The sequence below is a fragment of the Triticum dicoccoides genome, chromosome 1A (assembly GCF_002162155.2).
Source record: "Triticum dicoccoides isolate Atlit2015 ecotype Zavitan chromosome 1A, WEW_v2.0, whole genome shotgun sequence".
Taxonomy (NCBI): Eukaryota; Viridiplantae; Streptophyta; class Magnoliopsida; order Poales; family Poaceae; genus Triticum; species Triticum dicoccoides.
Genome location: NC_041380.1, coordinates 39,939,508 through 39,963,403, shown reverse-complemented (window position 1 = coordinate 39,963,403; position 23,896 = coordinate 39,939,508). Strand labels below are relative to the sequence as shown.

The 23,896-nt window shown below is 43.7% G+C and overlaps 1 protein-coding gene across 1 annotated transcript; it reads right to left on the bottom strand.

Moving 5' to 3' along the window:
- Window positions 1-2,074: 2,074 nt before the first annotated feature.
- On the bottom strand, window positions 2,075-6,694 carry LOC119361608. Its single transcript, XM_037626739.1, has 3 exons — window positions 5,926-6,694; window positions 5,593-5,816; window positions 2,075-2,949 (listed from the first exon to the last, which is right to left on the bottom strand). Exons 1-3 carry the CDS (start codon window positions 6,551-6,553, stop codon window positions 2,326-2,328), a joined length of 1,476 nt encoding a protein of 491 aa, XP_037482636.1. The 5' UTR covers window positions 6,554-6,694; the 3' UTR covers window positions 2,075-2,325.
- Window positions 6,695-23,896: the final 17,202 nt, after the last annotated feature.

The following is a 23,896-nucleotide window of genomic DNA, read 5'->3' as shown; positions in this document are numbered from 1 at the left end:
GTATTTAAAAATGTTGAATAAGAGTTAAGACAATGAACGTGTATACAAAAAAATGTTGATCACTTATTAAAAAATGTTTTTGACATATGCAAAAATGTAGAGTGAAAACGAAAACAAACATATGAAAAAATAAAAAAAATAAACAGGCACAAAATACATTTTAATACTTTTAGTACGATGATGATAAGTCATTTTTAATACTTATTTGAAAATTATTGAACAACTATTTGAAAAATGTTGAATAAGTGTAAGAAATGATGAACAGGTATATGAAAAATGTTCAATAATTATTAAAAAATATTGAACAAGTATATGAAAATTGTTGAAATAAGTATTAAAATGTTTAATAAGTGTTCGAAATATGTTGAAAATGTATTTGGAAAATGTTGAATAAGTAATAAAATGTTAAACAAGTATTTAAAAAATATTGAATAAGCATTCAGACAATATTGAACGGGTTTACAAAAAACGTTGATCACTTAAAAAAATGATTTTCACAGATACGAAAATGTAGAGTGAAAACTAAAAAAACATAAGAAAAAAAATGGAGACGAAAAATGAAAACCAAACAAGAAATGGAGAAGAAAAAATAAAACAAAAAATAGAATAATGCGAAAAAACGAACATGATAACCAAAGAAACAAAATGCAAAAATGAATGAAAGGGAATTAAAGAAAACGGAAAAGAAAAGGAGAAAAAACAAATAAAGGAAAAAATCAGGAAGAAAAAAGTGAGAAGAGAAGAAAAGAATGAAATATTCAGAGAAGAAAAGAAATGAAACAAAATAAAATGAAAAAAACCATTGAAAACCAGCTGTTTTTGCCTTAAGTAAGACGTGCCTAACGTACTTTACATGTGCTTTCCTTTCTTATAGCGAAGCGACACAGGCCGGCCCAATAATGAAAAACCTTCAGCGATGCGTATGCTTAGGGCTCGCTTAAAGCGAAAAATAGTGTCGTAGCTAAATAGGTTCCTTGCTGGTGTTTTTCCATGTGTTTTCTCTGCTGGCTTCTTCTTCTTTCGTTTTTTCTCTTCTTCTTTTTTTATTTTCATCAAATTCCAAAACCAAATCCTCAAAAATATCAAATTCCATAATCATTTTAAAATTCAGGAAGATTTGTTCAACATCATGATGTTTTAAAACATTTGTAAACTTTATGAAGTTTTTAGAAATTCAAAAACATTTTTTCAAGTACATTGACATTTTAAAATTAAAAATAAATAAATTCGTGACTTATTGGAAATTTTATGAACTTTTACTCATGCCAGCAGGCAACCCCATGTAGCCTTGCACAAACGTTTTGAGGACTATTCCTTCAAGCACGCAGAATGACCGACAGTGATCCTCCTACTGATATTCTGTCGGACATCTTGTACTCCCTCTGTATCGAAAAAACATGAAATTTGTTGGCAACAAACTTGACTTATTGTCCTACTCGTAAAAAACAAATTAGAGGAGAAATGGCTTTTGTGGTATGGTCCAGGACAAAGGCAAAATCGGCACTATATTAGGTGTACTATTCACTCTATATTGTCAAGGACAATTTGTTTTTATGCTCAGATTTTTTTTGTCGGCAGCTTTTATTGTCAATTTTTCTTATGACTGGCACAATAAGTCAAGTTTGCTTGAAAAAGTTTTCACTTTTTCCTGAATTGCTAAAAAATCCCTAACAATATTTATAGGGTTCATCTACCACCATGTTTATAGGGATATTTTCCTGCTTGTTAACCAATATAAAGCGCCAAAAGGCATTACATCGACAAGAAATGGACCCTCTTATCTAGTGACCGTTTGCTGAGAGGTGGTATGTGCGAACATTTTGCTGGCAGTTTTAGTTAGCCGGGGGTGGCAGTTTGACATTTTCTAGGATGAAGGTTCAAAGATATCACCCTCCTAGAAAATGTATGTTGTTCCGAAGAAACTGCCATCCCCAACACAACTAAAAACGACGGCAAAACCGTTCAAAATGCCACCCTCCCCAGCAGACGATCTCCAGTTGGCTTTTGCTAAAAAATTGTTAGGTCATAAACTAATGAACATAATTATTTTCCCGGTGCAAGGACTGAACCAAAAGACTAGCTGACCGAAACAGCACGGCCGTAACTCATCATACAAGCATATACAGGCTTGTATAAAAGACTGGAACAACCATCGAATCTGAACTGTCTATATTACATAGTAATTCTGACAAATAGAAGGATATGGCCTACTACCACCCACCCAGCTTAAGCTACAGTACCACCACATAACACATGCTACGAACCATACATACATGCATAGATAAATAACTACTTCCGGCACCTAGAGCCAAACCAAAGCCACATTCATATGCTAGGACACGGCATGTCACGGTAATGTGGCCAGTACGGGAGAAGAGACCAGGCGACAGTGACTTCCATCTTACAAGAGAAAACTTCAAGTTTAGCATAGCTTCTGGAGGATGTCTTAGCTGCGAGTACTCCAGAAGCCCGCCTGACAGATCGATCCACCAGGTGACGCGCCATGACAGAGACTCTCAGCTGCCCGTCGTCTTCGACAGACACAACACTTCGTGAGAGCTGTATCGAGCCATCAGCTGCAACAGGCAATTTGTCGTCTCTGAAACCAAGCAACTTGATTTTCTCGTCGTCTATGCTGGCGGTAGTAGCGGTAAATACACCTCGGAAACCTTGTGGCCACTCCCCGCCAACCACTCTAACACTGATGGTGGCCTCCACGGAGTGAACCATGTCACCCAATGTCAACTCCATTGTGCTGAGCCTGCTAGTCCTGACGCGATTGAACACATAGGAATTCATTGAGCCGGAAATATAATAAGGATCGACGTGATAGCTCAACTCTTTATCCTCAGATTCAGTAGCGCCCTTCACTTTCAATGCAACCTCAAACCACACAGGATCCACCACCACAATAGCACGGCTAGGACCTGTCAGTGTCAGATACGGATTCTGCATGCAGACATTATTTAGTAAGTAATTGTATCGTTTATCTCAAATAGGACCGCAGCATATATGACCAATATATGTTGAAAATAAGAGAGAATGTGCATTCATCGATAAATAATCAACCTAAGCATAATAGCTTAAATTAAATATCTGTCGATAGTAAGCACAGAAGAAAGGTAAACTCGTGACATGCAAAATTAAGATGTAATTTAGAGCCAGTAGATTTGAGTCGAGATAGGTAAGAAAGCATTTCAAGTCTTCAAAGCTGAAGCAAGTTAACAAACATATGTAAACTGAACTCAAAGGCATTGAACATCATCACAATGAAAACATAACTTGCAAAAACATGTGTAGTCTGCAAACAACATACAAAAAAGGGGGCATATTATTAGGGTGTTCATATACTACTAAAACAGGTATCTCAAAGGTTAATTTGTCAACAGATCACAACTGTGTTCAGCATTTTCAAGCAGAAAATTACAAGAGAACACGACAAAGTAACAGGTACAAACAAAATAAAAGAATGGTCTGACAGACCAGGGGACGCTATTGATTCGAGAATCTACCTACGCCTTGTGGGAGCACAACTAAAGGGGTCCAATGTATTCTCAAAGGGAACAACCAAGAGTAGGCTAAATGTTGTAGGCGCTCTTCCATAGAATTCTCCCACCCTCTCCCTTCCCCTCCCGCTCTCTCAAATGGGATGTGATCACACTTCTTGCTATGATTATAATTGCCCCAGGCGCTCGCTGCCGCCGTCCCATCAAACACCTAGGCAATGGAAGGCCTTTGTCCAGTGCATAAGAGGTAGGAAACAATTCGCCAGAGAAAAAGAAGGGAGGCGGAAAGAAAAAGGAAGAATGGAATGCCATTCCCACGAACCAACCCTCCCAAAGCAGGAAGGGGACAGATCTATGGCTTCGAAAGGAAGCCGTCGGAGAAAAAAAAATGGAGCACCAAATTCAACGAGGATAACTGGGGAATGAAGCAGATTCATTGATACCTGGGCAAAAGGGAAAGGCCAAAGGAAGAGGACGTCGCTGAACAAGGATCTAGCAGACGGCGAGACGCCATGGATAAAGAAGGTGCGTATCCTGCATAGGCTCCATCGTCGATGACACCCACTAAGCCAAACAACTTGCCATCAACATGGACAGGCAGCAGCTGGGAAGTGTATGGGAGGGTGAAGCCAGGGGCCAAACCCTGCAGAGGAGCAGATGTGCCAGGGAGCCATCCTCCACTGCTTGCAAGAGCTCCAGCCACCAGGTATAGAGCAAGGAAGAGCAGGAGAAGACTAACTGGCATATCTGGTTTATTAGAAAGATTACAACACCTAATATCATAGTAGGGGGATACAGGCCTCCATCCCTCTTCTTTCCACCGCTGGAACCACCGGAGATGGGAGAGAGAGTGAGGCCAGAGGAGGAGGTGAGGTAGGAAGAGCTTCAGGAGAGGGAAGATTGACCACATGGGTAAACAGCCACTTAGGGAAGAAGTCTCAACCGGTTGACACTGTCTGATGGTGCTTAATGTGAGTAGTCTAATCTCTTGTTTAAATCGCATAGCATAGAGAATAAAATCCAGTTGTTTCTCCAGCTGTGTAATAACTCGGATACAAGGGAATACCCCAAGTTCGATTTAATTGCAGGTGGAGAACTTGAGAAGCAGGGTGTGTGCACAATACATGGTTGGATTGAACGAAAGTTGCCAGGGCCATGGTTTTATTGGCAGCTATACATACTAGCAGAACAGCTATATGCCGGCAAGTGAACAGGTTTTCCAAATCGCGCGCACACACACACTGGACGCTCTAAGAAAACAATATAATCCATACTGCAGCTATAAACACATACTCTACCACACTCCTATACTCTTAAAAAAAGTTATATACTACTCACTAACTATACATTTTCCAAAGTGTACATACTCCATATTATATATTCTAAATACAATATACCGCATACTGCATACTCTTAAAAGGGTTCATATTCATATTACAGAGTGCATACTCCTGAAAATGTGATACACTTCTTAATACATGCTCCATACTATTTTTCCTTCAAAAAACAGTGTGCTCCAACCAGATATTTTTATTCCATCTTATGGAATAATAAACATGGTGGTATTAATATCCTTATCCGATCAAGAACTTTGTTCCCTGTGGTCAATAATTAAAGAGGTGCTTGAACCAACACATCACTTGCTGGATTACTTACTTAATTAATAAACTTAATTAGCGAAATGTCTTCTGAAGCATCCATTAACCATCTTCTGAAGCATTAATTAATAAACTTAATCAGGCTTGTGGCACAGGAAGGTTAAATAACGATGGATGCCTAGGGAGTAACTACACAGGGGAGTACCCCAAAATTCTTCATATATATGTGCCAATGACAATGCCAAGATCATATATTCTAAATCTACATATATATGTGGCACAGACTGTTTCATCTTCGCAAAGTCTACAAAAAAATTATATTATTTTCTCATTCCACTTTATGTTCTAAATCTGTAATTTGATCATATATTTACTAATATCATCACACTGTATAACGCAGCTGAAAAGATCAGACCAAATAGTTTTGATGGAGGTACATACATAGACACCAAACTAATAACTGTCAGCGGCAGGCCAGGAATACAAACCTCCTTGTGGATCATTTGGCAGTTATCCCTTTCGCGCTGGAAGATAACATTGCGATTATGATCCAAACAATCTCGTGCAGCAACGACGCCAAACACTTGCAGCGGCCAGTGCACTCCATCTTGTAGTCCCGCAACTTTGACAGAAAAGACCTGCAGAGTTCTTATGGGGTGGGCTGTGCCACCTGACGACCTCTTGTCCGTGTAAAGCATGTTTGGGATACGCGCTGCATATTATCGATGTCAAATTGCCAGTCAATCAATCAATCAATCAAGATGCTCACAGCTAGCAGTAATAATAAGCAATGGAGAGGGGATTTGTCTTTGGCAGCTTACTGTTGTCCTTGAAATTTCCGAAGGATTTGGGATAAAGATATTCCCAGAACTCGCGGAACTCCTTGGCCTCGAAGGCACGCCAGTCGGAGGTATCCTCGTCGGGATCCATGTCCTTGAGCCTCAGGGCCTCCATGTCTTCCGCAATCCACCTCTTGCGGCACTTGACGGCCTCGGGGTCTCCCGTGGCGATCCACTTCCGGAGGGCGCTGGACTCCTCCGGCCGGTCCTCGTTCCTGCGCGCCTCCTCCGCCTTGGCTCTGTACACGGCCGCCGCCGCGACGTCCTCCTCTGTCATCGTCTTGGCCGGCTCCTTGATGACGATCCCCTTCATCCGCGCCAGAATCTTGGCCGTGGCTGCTTCTACAATCTCCCTCGTCCTCGCCAAATCAGATTCCGCTGGGCTGCTCCCCACCTCGCTGACGCTCATCTCCACCGGAACCGCCGCCGCCGCCGCCGCCGCCGCCTTTGAGCTCTTTCCCGTCTCCGTCTTCCGTTTCTTGATTTTGCGGCCGGGGCCTCCTCTCTTCCTCCTCTCCGCCTCCTCCTGCGCCTCCTCAGCCTCCCTCATATCCATCAACAGATAGTTAATGTAGGACTCCACTTCCGCCTCCGCCTCCGCCACCGCCATCGCCGCTCTGCTTACGCCAAGAAACCCTAGACCTAGACCTAGGTGGAGGATTGGGGATTCGTACTGTTGAGAGGGCAGGCAGGGAATACAAGGAATCGAACAGATCGATCGACACCGGCCGGCCCATCTCCAACGAGGCGAGCGTTCCACATATCCAGTCGGTGTCTCCAGTTTTTTTTTATCATTTTCCTTGTTTTTTTCTTTTCTCCATTTAGTTTTTTCATTTTTCTATTTCTCTTTCCTTCTTCTTTTCTGTTTCTCTTTATCTTTTATTTTATTATTATTACTATTATTATTGTTGTTGTTGTTGTTGTTGTTTTCCACAGATGTTCAGAAATTTAAATACTGTCCGCATGTTCAATTTTATTATTTTTTTGAAAAATGTTCCTATTTGAAATTTAGTTTCGGAAATTCTAAAAACGTTTAGAATTCCAAGTGATGTTTGCTTATTTCATAAAACAAAAGAAACTTCAAAATATTTAGAATTTCAGATATCAAAAAAGTTCCTACTTTAAATTCGTTTGCAAATTCAAATATTTGTTCGTATTTTAGTTTTTGTTCGCTCATTCAGAAAATGTTCAGGTAAATTTGTTTGAAAAATGTTCACCAATAAAAAAATTGGGGTTTCCAAAAAATGTTCCCGCTTTCCAAATTTGTTCACATCATCAAAATGTTCATTTTTCAAAATTTGACCCTGAATTCCAAAAATGTTCGGCGAAACTCAGAAAATGTTCACGTCTTGAAAATATGTCTGTAATTTTGAAAAATGTTGGCACTTTCAGTTTTTTTGTTCCTTTTTCGGAAAATGTTTTGCATTTTCACGAAATTCTTCGTAATTTCAAAAAAAATCTCGTTTTCATTTTGTTCCTTTTTTTGGAAAAATGTTTGAGATTCCCAAAAATGTTTCGGGTTTTTAACTTTTGCGATGAAATATGAAAATGTATGCATTTTAAAGCATATTAATGTGTATGGTAACCGAGTATAAAAATGCCGGCTTCCGAGGCTCGACATAAGACCGGCTTTCGAGGCTCGAGTCTTGGTTCGGCTTCCTGTGGAAGCAGGCCTTGCAGCCTCTTGTGGTTTATCCTAGCTTTCTGAAAGCTGGCTCTCACCTGACTTAAGCCGGCGTTTTAACTTTGATAAGTTCAGGATCAACATAGTCCATGATAGGCATTTGTGTGATTGACTTATCAAAAGTACAACCGGGTCACCTTTTCGGAGTAGCATCAAGCTAACATGCAGGTTTAACCAAGTATCATAGTGGCATATGCTGGGTCAAGAGGGATGTTAGTAGTTAAACTCGATGAGTTGGAAGCCCCCAAGTGACCATATAATCATGGAAAAGCTCAGCATAGGGACAATACTACTACTGCAAAACATTTGGGTTCCAGATAAGCCGGTTTTATTCCATTGATCCTAATATGATAAACCAATAAGGCATGCTACCTATGTTTAGATTGTGCATCATGGCGACCAGTCTTCTTTGGTAATCTATAATTGTTCGCCAATAAGGCAGGGTACCTGTCGTGGAATTGTCATGGCAGATGTCCTAGTAGAAGGACTTAGTCGTGGAGCCATCGCGACGAGGTTAGCTTAAAGGGGTTAAACGGGACAAAGGACACAGAGAGTTTATACTGGTTCGGCCCCTTGCGGTGAAGGTAAAGGCCTAATCCAGTTTGAGGTGGTATTGCTTGGGTTTCGATTACCAGGGATCGAATACACTTAACCTAGTTCTCGATGTCTTGTTTCTTGCCCTAAACCGCAGCCGGGTCGTCCATTTATATACACAGGTTGACGCCCCGCGGCTCACGGAGTCCCAACCGGCTCATAACCAACGTGTCCGGCTCGGTGACTAATTACACTTTCCTTACAATACAAGTCATACATATATGGCGGTTTACACCTATGGGCCTTAAGTCGCCTTTGGGCTTCGGGCCCTTAGCAAGTCTGCTTCATGAACCGCCATCTTCAATTTATTCATGGGCTTTGTCTTGATGAACCGCCATTGGTATAACCCGGCCCCTCCTGGGCGGGTCATACCCAATAGTTATATCCCCAACATTAGGCCCTAGGTTGATTTGAACTTGTTCATGTCAATCCTCAACACTTAGAAAAATCCTTCTTCATTTATTCTTGCGAGGCCCTGTAACCCACCGTGACGTCATCTCCTAGGATTGTGGTAACTCATCATGACGTCACTTGTCATTAACATTACACAAAGCCCAAATTTTAATATATCCTCTCTTTTAATGAACCTTCGAAAATCGAGGCGTCTGCGCCGTCATATATCCTTTTTTGGCCTCCTTGATTCCCGCGCATGCCACTTATCCTTTCGACGTTATAAATAGGGCTAGGGGTCCCTTTCACTTTCCCCTCTTGCCTCTTCGTCTCTGTCTTCCACCTCGCGTCGCCTTAGCACCCGAGCTCCGCCGCCGCCGTATTCCTTCGCCACTGCCTCAACAACGGCCGCTGCTGAAGGAAATATGCCCTAGAGGCAATAATAAAGTTATTATTTTATTTCCTTATATCATGATAAATGTTTATTATTCATGATAGAATTGTATTAACCGGAAACATAATACTTGTGTGAATACATAGACAAACAGAGTGTCACTAGTACGCATCTACTTAACTAGCTCATTGATCAAAGATGTTTATGTTTCCTAACCATAGACATGAGTTGTCATTTGATTAACGGGATCACATCATTAGGAGAATGATGTGATTGACTTGACCCATTCCGTTAGCTTAGCACTCGATCGTTTAGTATGTTGCTATTGCTTTCTTCATGACTTATACATGTTCCTATGACTATGAGATTATGCAACTCCCGTTTACCGAAGGAACACTTTGTGTGCTACCAAACATCACAACGTAACTGGGTGATTATAAAGGTGCTCTACAGGTGTCTCCGAAGGTACTTGTTGGGTTGGCGTATTTCAAGATTAGGATTTGTCACTCCGATTGTCGGAGAGGTATCTTTGGGCCCACTCTGTAATGCACATCATTTAAGCCTTGCAAGCATTGCAACTAATGAGTTAGTTGCGGGATGATGTATTACGGAACGAGTAAAGAGACTTGCCAGTAACGAGATTGAACTAGGTGTTGAGATACCGACGATCGAATCTCGGGCAAGTAACATACCAATGACAAAGGGAACAACGTATGTTATTATGCGGTTTGACCGATAAAGATCTTCATAGAATATGTGGGAGCCAATATGAGCATCCAGGTTCCGCTATTGGTTATTGACCGGAGACGTGTCTCGGTCATGTCTACATAGTTCTCGAACCTGTAGGGTCCGCATGCTTAACGTTTCGATGACAGTTATATTATGAGTTTATATGTTTTGATGTATCGAAGGTTGTTCGGAGTCCCGGATGTGACCAAAGACATGACGAGGAGTCTCGAAATGGTCGAGACATGAAGATTGATATATTGGAAGCCTATATTTGGATATCGGAAGTGTTCCGGGTGAAACCGGGATTTTACCGGAGTACTGGAGGGGTAACCGGAACCCCCGGGGGTTAATGGGCCATAGTGGGCCTTAGTGGAGAAGAGGAGAGGCGGCCAGGGCAAGGGTCGCGCCCCCCTCCCCCCTAGTCCGAATAGGGCAAGGAGAGGGGGGCGGCGCCCCCCCTTTCCTTCTTCTCCTCCACCTCTTTTCCCTCTTCTCCTAATCCAACAAGGAAAAGGGAGGGAGTCCTACTCCCGGTGGGAGTAGGACTCCTCCTGGCGCGTCCCCTCCTGGCCGGCCACACCTCCCCCCTTGCTCCTTTATATACGGGGGCAAGGGGAACCCTAGAGACACAACAATTGATCGTTTGATCTTTTAGCCGTGTGCAGTGCCCCCTCCACCATAGTCCACCTCGATAATACTATAGCGGTGCTTAGGCGAAGCCCTGCGTCGGTAGAACATCATCATCGTCACCATGCCGTCGTGCTGACGAAACTCTCCCTCAACACTCGGCTGGATCGGAGTTCGAGGGACGTCATCGGGCTGAACGTGTGCTGAACTCGGAGGTGCCGTACGTTCGGTACTTGATCGGTCGGATCGTGAAGATGTACGACTACATCAACCGCATTGTGCTAACGCTTCCGCTTTTGGTCTACGAGGGTACGTCGAAAACACTCTCCCCTCTCGTTGCTATGCATCACCATGATCTTGCATGGGCGTAGGATTTTTTTTGAAATTACTACGTTCCCCAACAGTGGCATCCGAGCCAGGTTTTATGCGTAGATGTCATATGCACGAGTAGAACACAAGTGAGTTGTGGGCGATATAAGTCATGCTGCTTACCAGCATGTCATACTTTAGTTCGGCGGTATTGTTGGATGAAGCGGCCCGGACTGACATTACGCGTACGCTTACTCGAGACTGGTTCTAGCGACATGCTTTGCACACAGGTGGCTGGCGGGTGTTAGTTTCTCCAACTTTAGTTGAACCGAGTGTGGCTACGCCCGGTCCTTGCGAAGGTTAAAACAACACCAACTTGACAAACTATCGTTGTGGTTTCGATGCGTAGGTAAGAACGGTTCTTGCTAAGCCCAGTAGCAGCCACGTAAAACTTGTAACAACAAAGTAGAGGACTTGTTTTTGTAGGGCATGTTGTGATGTGATATGGTCAAGACATGATGCTAAATTTTATTGTATGAGATGATCATGTTTTGTAACCAAGTTATCGACAACTGGCAGGAGCCATATGGTTGTCGCTTTATTGTATGCAATGCAATCGCCCTGTAATGCTTTACTTTATCACTAAGCGGGAGCGATAGTCGTAGAAGCATAAGATTGGTGAGACGACAACGATGCTATGATGGAGATCAAGGTGTCACGCCGGTGACGATGGTGATCATGACGGTGCTTCAGAGATGGAGATCACAAGCACAAGATGATGATGGCCATATCATATCACTTATATTGATTGCATGTGATGTTTATCTTTTATGCATCTTATCTTGCTTTGATTGACGGTAGCATTATAAGATGATCTCTCACTAAATTTCAAGATAAAAGTGTTCTCCCTGAGTATGCACCATTGCCAAAGTTCGTCGTGCCCAGACACCACGTGATGATCGGGTGTGATAAGCTCTACGTCCATCTACAATGGATGCAAGCCAGTTTTGCACACGCGGAATACTCAGGTTAAACTTGACGAGCCTAGCATATGCAGATATGGCCTCGGAACACTGAGACCGAAAGGTCGAGTGTGAATCATATAGTAGATATGATCAACATAGTGATGTTCACCATTGAAAGCTACTCCATTTCACGTGATGATCGGTTATGGTTTAGTTGATTTGGATCACGTGATCACTTAGAGGATTAGAGGGATGTCTATGTAAGTGGGAGTTCTTAAGTAATATGATTAATTGAACTTAAATTTATCATGAACTTAGTACCTGATAGTATCTTGCTTTGTCTATATTGATTGTAGATAGATGGCCCGTGCAGTTGTTCCGTTGAATTTTAATGCGTTCCTTGAGAAAGCAAAGTTGAAAGATGATGGTAGCAATTACACGGACTGGGTCCGTAACTTGAGGATTATCCTCATTGCTGCACAGAAGAATTACATCCTGGAAGCACCGCTGGGTGCCAGGCCTGCTGCAGATGCAACTGACGACGTTAAGAACGTCTGGTAAAGCAAAGATGATGACTACTCGATAGTTCAGTGTGCCATGCTCTACGGCTTAGAACCGGGACTTCAACGATGTTTTGAATGTTATGGAGCATATGAGATGTTCTAGGAGTTGAAGTTAATATTTCAAGCAAATGCCCGGATTGAGAGATATGAAGTCTCCAATAAGTTCTACAGCTGCAAGATGGAGGAGAATAGTTCTATCAGTGAACATATACTCAAAATGTCTGGGTATAACAATCACTTGATTCAACTGGGAGTTAATCTTTCGGATGATAGCGTCATTTACAGAATTCTTCAATCACTGCCACCAAGCTACAAGAGCTTCGTGATGAACTATAACATGCAAGGGATGGATAAGACGATTTCCAAGCTCTTCGCAATGCTAAAGGCTGCGGAGGTAGAAATCAAGAAGGAGCATCAAGTGTTGATGGTCAATAAGACCGCCAGTTTCAAGAAAAAGGGCAAAGGGAAGAAGAAGGGGAACTTCAAGAAGAACAGCAAGCAAGTTGCTGCTCAAGAGAAGAAACCCAAGTCTGGACCTAAGCCTGAAACTGAGTGCTTCTACTGCAAGCAGACTGGTCACTGGAAGCGGAACTGCCCCAAGTATTTGGCGGATAAGAAGGATGGCAAGGTGAACAAAGGTATATGTGATATACATGTTATTGATGTGTACCTTACCAGAGCTCACAGTAGCACCTGGGTATTTGATACTGGTTCTATTGCTATCATTTGCAACTCGAAACGGGGACTACGGATTAAGCGAACACTGGCCAAGGACGAGGTGACGATGCGCGTGGGAAACGGTTCCAAAGTTGATGTGATCGCCGTCGGCACGCTACCTCTACATCTACCTTCGGGATTAGTATTAGACCTAAATAATTGTTATTTGGTGCCAGCGTTGAGCATGAACATTATATCTGGATCTTGTTTGATGCGAGACAATTATTCATTTAAATCAAAGAATAATGGTTGTTCTATTTATATGAGTAATATCTTTTATGGTCATGCACCCTTGAAGAGTGGTCTATTTTTGATGAATCTCGATAGTAGTGATACACATATTCATAATGTTGAAGCCAAAAGATGTAGAGTTGATAATGATAGTGCAACTTATTTGTGGCACTGCCGTTTAGGTCATATCGCTGTAAAGCGCATGAAGAAACTCCATACTGATGGACTTTTGGAACCACTTGATTATGAATCACTTGGTACTTGCGAACCGTGCTTCATGGGCAAGATGACTAAAACGCCGTTCTCCGGTACTATGGAGAGAGCAACAGATTTGTTAGAAATCATACATACAAATGTATGTGGTCCGATGAATGTTGAGGCTCGCGATGGATATCGTTATTTTCTCACCTTCACAGATGATTTAAGCAGATATGGGTATATCTACTTAATGAAACATAAGTCTGAGACATTTGAAAAGTTCAAAGAATTTTAGAGTGAAGTGAAAATCATTGTAACAAGAAAATAAAGTTTCTGCGATCTGATTGTGGAGGAGAATATTTGAGTTATGAGTTTGGTCTACATTTGAAACAATGCGGAATAGTTTCGCAACTCATGTCACCCAGAACACCACAGCGTAATGGTGTGTCCGAACATCGTAATCGTACTTTACTAGATATGGTGCGATCAATGTTGTCTCTTACTGATTTACCGCTATCGTTTTGGGTTATGCTTTAGAGACGGCTGCATTCATGTTAAATAGGGCACCATCGAAATCCGTTGAGATGACGCCTTATGAACTGTGGTTTGGCAAGAAACCAAAGTTGTCGTTTCTTAAAGTTTGGGGCTGCGATGCTTATGTGAAAAAGCTTCAACCTGATAAGCTCGAACCCAAATCGGAGAAATGTGTCTTCATAGGATACCCAAAGGAGACTATTGGGTACACCTTCTATCATAGATCGGAAGGCAAGACATTCGTTGCTAAGAATGGATCCTTTCTAGAGAAGGAGTTTCTCTCAAAAGAAGTGAGTGGGAGGAAAGTAGAACTTGATGAGGTAACTGTACCTACTCCCTTATTGGAAAGTAGTTCATCACAGAAACCGGTTCCTATGATGCCTACACCAATTAGTGAGGAAGTTAATGATGATGATCATGGAACTTCCGATCAAGGTGTTACTGAACCTCGTAGGTCAACCAGAGTAAGATCCGCACCAGAGTGGTACGGTAATCCTGTTCTGGAGGTTATGTTACTAGACCATGACGAACCTACAAACTATGAAGAAGCGATGGTGAGCCCAGATTCCGTAAAATGGCTTGAGGCCATGAAATCTGAGATGGGATCCATGTATGAGAACAAAGTGTGGACTTTGGTTGACTTGCCCAATGATCGGCAAGCCAGTGAGAATAAATGGATCTTCAAGAAGAAGACTGACGCTGACGGTAATATTGATGTCTATAAAGCTCGACTTGTTGCAAAAGGTTTTCGACAAGTTCAAGGGATTGACTACGATGAGACTTTCTCACCTGTAGTGATGCTTAAGTCTGTCCGAATCATGTTAGTAATTGCCGCATTTTATGATTATGAAATTTGGCAAATGGATGTCAAAACTGCATTCCTGAATGGATTTCTGGAAGAAGAGTTGTATATGATGCAACCAGAAGGTTTTGTCAATCCAAAGGGAGCTAACAAAGTGTGCAAGCTCCAGCGATCCATTTATGGACTGGTGCAAGCCTCTCGAAGTTGGAATAAACGCTTTGATAGTGTGATCAAAGCATTTGGTTTTGTACAGACTTTTGGAGAAGCCTGTATTTACAAGAAAGTGAGTGGGAGCTCTGTAGCATTTCTGATATTATATGTGGATGACATATTGTTGATTGGAAATGATATAGAATTTCTGGATAGCATAAAGGGATACTTGAATAAAAGTTTTTCAATGAAAGACCTCGGTGAAGCTGCTTATATATTGGGCATCAAGATCTATAGAGATAGATCAAGAGGCTTAATTGGACTTTCACAAAGCACATACCTTGACAAAATTTTGAAGAAGTTCAAAATGGATCAAGCAAAGAAAGCGTTCTTGACTGTGTTACAAGATGTGAAGTTGAGTAAGACTCAATGCCCGACCACTGCAGAAGATAGAGAGAAGATGAAAGATGTTCCCTATGCTTCAGCCATAGGCTCTATCATGTATGCAATGCTGTGTACCAGAACTGATGTGTGCCTTGCTATAAGTCTAGCAGGGAGGTACCAAAGTAATCCAGGAGTGGATCACTGGACATCGATCAAGAACATCCTGAAATACCTGAAAAGGACTAAGGATATGTTTCTCGTTTATGGAGGTGACAAAGAGTTAGTCGTAAATGGTTACGTCGATGCAAGCTTTGGCACTGATCCGGACGATTCTAAATTGCAAACCGGATATGTGTTTACATTGAACGGTGGAGTTGTCAGTTGGTGCAGTTCTAAACAAAGCGTCGTGGCGGGATCTACGTGTGAAGCAGAGTGCATAGCTGCTTCGGAAGCAGCAAATGAAGGAGTCTGGATGAAGGAGTTCATATCCGATCTAGGTGTCATACCTAGTGCATTGGGTCCAATGAAAATCTTTTGTGACAATACTGGTGCAATTGCCTTGGCAAAGGAATCCAGATTTCACAAGAGAACCAAGCACATCAAGAGACGCTTCAATTCCATCCGAGATCTAGTCCAGGTGGGAGACATAGAGATTTGCAAGATACATACGGATCTGAATGTTGCAGACCCGTTGACTAAGCCTCTTCCACGAGCAAAACATGATCAACACCAAGGCTCCATGGGTGTTAGAATCATTATTGTGTAATCTAGATTATTGACTCTAGTGCAAGTGGGAGACTGAAGGAAATATGCCCTAGAGGCAATAATAAAGTTATTATTTATTTCCTTATATCATGATAAATGTTTATTCTTCATGCTAGAATTGTATTAACCGAAAACATAATACTTGTGTGAATACATAGACAAACAGAGTGTCACTAGTACGCCTCTACTTGACTAGCTCGTTGATCAAAGATGGTTATGTTTCCTAACCATAGACATGAGTTGTCATTTGATTAACGGGATCACATCATTAGGAGAATGATGTGATTGACTTGACCCGTTCCGTTAGCTTAGCACTCGATCGTTTAGTATGTTGCTATTGCTTTCTTCATGACTTATACATATTCCTATGACTATGAGATTATGCAACTCCCGTTTACCGGAGGAACACTTTGTGTGCTACCAAATGTCACAATGTAACTGGGTGATTATAAAGGTGCTCTACAGGTGTCTCCGAAGGTACTTGTTGGGTTGTCGTATTTCGAGATTATGATTTGTCAGTCCGATTGTCGGAGAGGTATCTCTGGGCCCACTCAGTAATGCACATCATTTAAGCCTTGCAAGCATTGCAACTAATGAGTTAGTTGCGGGATAATGTATTACGAAACGAGTAAAGAGACTTGCTGGTAACGAGATTGAACTAGGTATTGAGATACCGATGATCAAATCTCGGGCAAGTAACATACTGATGACAAAGGGAACAACGTATATTGTTATGCGGTTTGACTGATAAAGATCTTCGTAGAATATGTGGGAGCCAATATGAGCATCCAGGTTCCGCTATTGGTTATTGACCGGAGACATGTCTCGGTCATGTCTACATAGTTCTCGAACCCGTAGGGTCCGCACACTTAACATTTCGATGACAGTTATATTATGAGTTTATATGTTTTGATGTACCGAAGGTTGCTCGGAGTCCCGGATGTGGTCACGGACATGACGAGGAGTCTCGAAATGGTCGATACATGAAGATTGATATATTGGAAGCCTATATTTGGATATCGAAAGTGTTGCGGGTGAAATCGGGATTTTACCGGAGTACCGGAGGGGTTACCGGAACCCCCAGGGGGTTAATGGGCCATAGTGGGCCTTAGTGGAGAAGAGGAGAGGCGGCTAGGGCAAGGGACGCGTGCCCCTCCCCCTAGTCCGAATAGGACAAGGAGAGGGGGGCGGCGCCCCCTTTCCTTCTTCTCCTCCACCTCTTTCCCCTCTTTCCTAATCCAACAAGGAAAAGGGAGGGAGTCCTACTCCCGGTGGGAGTAGGACTCCTCCTGGCACGCCCCCTCCTGGCCGGCCGCACCTCCCCCCTTGCTCCTTTATATACGGGGGCAGGGGGGCACCCTAGAGACACAACAATTGATCATTTGATCTTTTAGCCATGTGCGGTGCCCTCCTCCACCATAGTCCACCTCGATAATACTGTAGCGGTGCTTAGGCGAAGCCCTGCGTCGGTAAAACATCATCATCGTCACCACGCCGTTGTGCTGACGAAACTCTCCCTCAACACTCGACTGGATCGAAGTTCGAGGGACGCCATCGGGCTGAACGTGTGCTGAACTCGGAGGTGCCGTACGTTCGGTACTTGATCGGTCGGATCGTGAAGACGTACGACTACATCAACCACGTTGTGCTAACGCTTCCGCTTTCGGTCTACGAGGGTACGTGGACAACACTCTCCCCTCTTGTTGCTATGCATCACCATGATCTTGCATGTGCGTAGGAATTTTTTTGAAATTACTACGTTCCCCAACAGCTGCATCAACCTGATTTGACCAGATTTCGTTCGCACGCCTCCGCTATTCAACAGCTCTGGTGAGTTCTCCTCCTTCCTTTTCCCATAGATCCCATTAGGGTTTCCTACGAGCTCGTCAGAGTTCATTTTCGTTCTTTGCTGTAGCTTGCTCTTTTTGATTTGAACTCAGTACCTCTCCTGTGCGGTGGTAGTTGTAGCACTCATTTTCACTACTAGGGCATCTCCTTTTGCATAAAAAATCCGATCTGGACATATGAACTGCTCAAGCATCGTAATTTAGGTCTAGATATTTTTCCATTATCTGAAGTGCCGTAGATCCAAAATCATAGCATCAATCTGCGAAACCTGTTTTTCAACACTTAGAAATTTTTCATTTCTCAGATCTGTACTTTAATAATTGTGTGGGCGGCTTAACTCAAAAAACCATAACCCGCCAGGTACCATTAGTCCCCTCTTAAGCCGCCAATAGCTAGTCTTTATAACTTCAATGCCAATCTTCGGTTTAACACCCATGCATGCTTCATGTAATCTCTGGTTTGCCTTTTAAACCATCAGCCGGCTTAACCATATAATCTTGAACCGGCATAATCTTTCTTTCAGATCATCAAGAAAAAATGGCTAAGACGTACACTTCCTGCAACTGGGTCCAATCCCGGGTTACTGAAGAAGATCTAAACAATCATGTTGCAACTGGCGCGTTAGCCAAGAAAGAGGTCATCCATTGGAGGGCCCCTGGTGAAGAAAATCCTCCTACACCCAAGGACGGAGAAGTGATTGTCTTTACTGACCATCTGAGTCAGGGGTTCAGCCCGCCCGGCTCAAAGTTTTTCTGCGATGTGCTTCATTTCTTCCAACTTCACCCTCAAGATATCGGACCCAAGTCCGTGTCCAACATTTGCAATTTCCAAGTGTTCTGTGAAGCTTATCTTCAAGAAGAGACCACAGTTGATTTATTCAGAGAATTCTACTATTGAAACCATCAAACAGAGTTTACTGACGGGCCTAGCCAAGAGCTCGGTGGAGTCTCAATTCAAAAGAGGAAAGAGGTCAACTTTCCCCATGCTAAGCCGCATAGTCATCCCAAAGACTAGAACCAAACCTGGTTCTATTGTCAAGACACATCTCCAGCTGGCGAGAATCCTCTGTCGGGTTACCACGATCACTAAATTACCAGCACACATCCACTTCCCTCATGTCTCAGTCCGAAGGAACGGGCCAAATATGCGCCATCGTTTTCAAAGCTCAGAGCCTTTATGGCCAACGACTTAACTGGCGTCGACTTTGTCCGGTGCTGGGTGTCCTGGAGTATCTTGCCTTTGAGCCATCACCCCAGCTTAATGTGTGAATATACTGGCGATGTAAAAGATCCTCAGCGCCACTGTGACATTTAACTGTCTGATGCGGAAATTACTGAAGCCACCAAAAAATTGCCGAATGAACCTTTAAAGGAATGCAGCAAAACATGACTTAGTCCTTTCAGTACCTTCAACAAGCCACCAGCCGTAAGTGTTGCACACCTTCTGCTCAATCCATATTTTCAATAATTATGCCCACTTATGTTCTTTTTGACCTGAACAGGCTGATTCTCCATTTTGGAAAAAGGAACCTCAAGATAAACCGGCTAAACCGGCTCATACCAAAACCAAGGCCACCAAAAAGCCTGCCAAGAAGAAGACCACCGAGTCCGCCGGTTTAAACATTGATGATGACGATGATGACAATGAGTCAGAGGTAGAACTTGACTCTCTTGTCTCCTTTTTATACATCTCATTGACAATGATTGTTATCAGGACGACGCAGAGGCCAGCCGTGCCGACGCTGTAGAGGTAACTATTCTTTCCTCTGGCTCAGAACCTCTGCCAACACAAAAAAACCAATAAGCAAGCCAGAAAGTAAGCTTTTCTCACCCCCTAGCTCACTTGGATCCCAACTTTCTTTTGAATAAACAGCAACATGAAGCTCGCCAAACCACCCGTCATAGCGGTGGTGTAATCACTTCTTCTGGCTTACCGGACACGCCGGTTCACAAACGCCGCACAGAGGTCTTTCATATTTCTGATATACTTTATCCTAAGGCGGGTCATTTTTGACAACCTCTTAACCCATCTGATTCAAACTATCAGGGGATTTCACATTCCTCCTCTGGCGAGTCAACGGGAACTCAAATCCCAACTTTCAAGACTGTCCCTGGGTAAGAATATATTCAATCATTCAAACCTTATACCTGATCATTTACACTGGCCTCTTTATGTTTCTTTCTTTTCAGGGCCCAGGCCAGACCCAGCAAGAAGGCAAAGCTGAATAAGCTGGTCGACGGTTCTAACCCGTCTGAACCAGAAAAACAACAGTCAGAACCTTCTAGCCCAATTGCTGAGGCCACCCTTGATGATCCACCACCACAAGACCATGAAGCCTCCATAGATCGTATGGACGTTGAACGGGTGATTTCTAAGCCGCCAATCCCAATTAAGCCTGCTGAGGGGAAAACTGATGATGTTGTTGTCACTGGGTTTGGATTCACAGCCCCGGGTCAACCTACTGTCTTATCTAAGCACATCGCTAAGGAAGAAATTTCTACTGAAGATAAAGGCAAGTGGAAGGTAGACTTGGAGAGCTACACTCATTTCAGTGCCCAAGACATCCACTCTGGTTACTTGAACCATCTGTATACCAGCCGTGACTTTGAAGCCGGCTTGGTCAATTTGATGAAGGAACGCTATGAGGTAAATGCTGCAACTCCTTTTTATATGAATATATTTCCCTTAGCCGCCAAGTTTATTGGACATGATAGAATCACTACTGCAGGATGCTGCTAACGTGACACTACAATTAGAGACCCTTCGAGAAACTGTGTGCGATGCCATAATCGCAAACGGTGGTGTATGAAAACCGTCAGAAATGTATAAAACGTTTGCGATGACGGATGCATCAAACACGGTTCAGGTTTTAGTTGCGTGTGCAATGAAGGGCATACGGTTCAGTTCAATTAACTTTTTGTGATGAGGAGGAACAAAAGAAATGGGCAGCCAGATGAAGGCGTGTGCAATACACATCATATGGTTCAATCGGATGAACTGTTTGTGATTAGGCAACACAAAAGAAACGGGCAACCAGATGAAGGTGTGTGCGATATACAACATACGGTTCACTCAGATGAACTGTTTGCGTTGAGACAAGAGAACATAGACGGTTCAATATAACAAGATGTGTGTGATACACGGCAAACAGGTCTGTAATCAGAAATGTGTGCGAAGACCGATAATAACACAGACGATTGCTTCTAATAAGACGTATGTGATATGGTCTGTCTACACAACATCTATTGGCTATTGGGGGACAAGCGGTCATCCAAATACGCCATAAGGATGCGAAGAGGCATCCTATCAGCAAGGACTAGCTGTTCCACCAGTAGCTCAAGTAAGAAAACTCTCAAGTTAAGTGTGCTCAGGCTGGAGCAGCCATCAGATGGGTGACTGGATGGGAAGTTGTGTTGATGCTAAATTAACTGATAGGATGTGTCATATCTGTCAAATTAAATGACTGATACGACCCATCCCATGAGTTAATTTAACCTCGAGGTCCTTGTTTTTATTTTATTTTATTTTTTAACACATGTTAAAGAAGGTCTACCACTTTACTTTTTGACAATGTGCGATATGTGGCATACAGTTGATCCATTCGTCATGTTTGTGATGGAATAGGTCATGTGTGTTGTGGGCAAACGCTTGCTAGTATTCAACCATTTGGGATTGATGAATTCATCACCGACGGGTTCCCTAGGGTGGTCCGTGTTCATCTGATCATCATCTACTTCTTGTGCTAGCTCGATGTTCCTTCTATGCTAAGTTTCCATTAATTGATGGTGTTTTATGAACACTCTACCATTTCTTGTCATTTCCTCACCTGTTTCCCACCACCAAGAGATATTGCGCATAGGCGGCGTGCGACACACGGAGGCGACAAGCGCAGCCTGTAGCACATCCACCTTTTCCAAGCATGCCAACCCATCAAAAGCGCCGCCTCTGCCATCAACCTCATCGATGATGAAAACGAGCAGGCGCCACGGCCCGTCGAGGCTGAGGTGCTCCCTGGCAATGCAATGGACGACGCGTGATGCGCGTCATCACCAGTGTTGAGCAGACCTTTGGCGCATGGCACTTGAGCACCGCAGATCAAGATAGGCATGTCAGCACCGACAAGCTGCAGCTCGCCGCACAACATGATCGATGGCGCGCCGCAGAGCAAGATAGGCGCGTCCATGCCAATAGGTTGCAGCTCGCCGCCCGGCGAGACCGTTGGAGCGCCGCAGAGCGAGAGGTACAGCACGCCGAACAGCAAGAGCGGATCCATCGGCGCTTGCCTGCTATCGACACGGCGTCGCGGCTAGGTACACGTCCCGTCAGTACCCCCATTCCTCGCCAGGAGTGGGCAGAGGCCCTCAGTGTTGTACTTGCACCAGACGTCGGCTGTGTCGTACTTGCACCGGACGCCTGCCGTTCGCATGGGTGCCGCCGTTCGCCTTGTCCACGGCCCGCTGGATGCCAACGCGCTGGTCCGTAGGCTCGACCGCCTCCTTGGCCCAGGTATCCACCTAGGCGAAGTAGAGGAACATGGCCGTCGCATCCTCGAGCTGGTGATCTCTGATGAAGTAGCCAACTTGGAGCTCGAGATCGCGCTTCAGATGTACTACGAGCGTGTCGACCGCTTGGACGAACGCCTGCATGAGTTCAGGCAGAGCCAAGAGCTACCGTAGGCAAGGGCTGCTGGTCATGGTCTCATGGATGTGTTTTATTTTGAAAAGTCATTTCGACATGGATAGCTATGTATTCACTGCAATCATAGTATTGCTTTGTTTATTGCTATGTTTCAATGTGTGTACTCTGTTTTCCATTCTTATATGTTCTATTTCAATGTGTGTGTATACACTTTCCATTCTGTATATGTGGATGATAACAGCTAGATTCAATTTAGTATACAAAAACAGATAGAAATGGAATTCATAATATATATATATATATATATATATATATATATATATATATATATATATATTAATTTTTCATTAGTTCATCACAGAACATATACGTGATGATACTTAACTACTAGATACAATGCATAAAATTAAAAACAAACAATACTAAAAACTAATAATCCCTCCTGGGGCCAGTATTCCGGCAACCCCTCGCCAGTAGCTCCCTGGTGCGCGGCTTCTTCCCAGTGCGGAGGCAGTACTTTGCCTCCTCCGCCTTGCAGCGCTTGACGTACCGATCTTCCTCTTGCTGGCAGACACGCGCGGCTGATCTTGCCATTTCGTTGGGCGCCCACCGGAGCTCCTCGTTGGTGGCACGCTGGAGCTTATCGGCCCACCTCCATGCAGCGACGAGGCACCCAACGCCTATGACCATCCTTGCGAAATACCCATCTTCGTACACCTCCTCGGCACGACGACGCGCCCGCCCCCAAAGCTCCGCCGCCTCCTTTTTCCAGGTGGCATCACGGGCTTCATAGGCCGCCTGGTACCTGGCTTCCTCCTCCGCCATCTCCTTCTTGAATGCCACTTGCTTGGCTTTCTCAGCCGGCGGCAGCGACTTCCACAGACAAAGATTGTACTGGCCCCAAAACCAATCCAAAGTTGGGGGTCCGGCGCAACCTCGTCAGGCGGCGTGTAGGGGTCCTTGTCGCTGCTAATCGAGTGAGCGTCCTCGGGGGGCAGCAACTCCTCGTTGGCGCATGGGCAGACCGGCGGCGCTATGGCAGAGATTTGAGAGAGAGAGAGAGAGCGAGCAAGGGAAGGATGTAGATGAGAATGCAGGCGGGACGACGTGAGCAAGGTAGTATTTATTGGCGGTCGGAATCTAGATTGACGGGGAGAGTACACACGCCGGTCGCCGGAATTTACGAGTACTGTAGTTTGAATTACACACGATTCCCGCAGCAAAATCCGTGTGTGAACATAATAGCTGACAGTTTCCAATACAGAACCGTGTCTGAGATAGAGTGCCAATCGTGTGGGGGCCGGTTGTCTTGCCAGATCTTTCTGCATTTTCTTTTTTGAACACTAGATATTTACATTGTTTGATGATTTTTTTACTCGCACACAAGTACACAAAATAATGATTTTTCATACCGTTATGGTTAGGCGTTGC

Coding starts and splice junctions, on each gene's coding strand:
- LOC119361608 (XM_037626739.1), bottom strand. CDS start 6,553: ATGGCGGTGGCGGAGGCGGAGGCGGAAGTGGAGTCCTACATTAACTAT. Junction 5,817..5,925: donor CGGAAATTTCAAGGACAACA/GTAAGCTGCCAA, acceptor GATAATATGCAG/CGCGTATCCCAAACATGCTT. Junction 2,950..5,592: donor GCCAAATGATCCACAAGGAG/GTTTGTATTCCT, acceptor GTCTGCATGCAG/AATCCGTATCTGACACTGAC.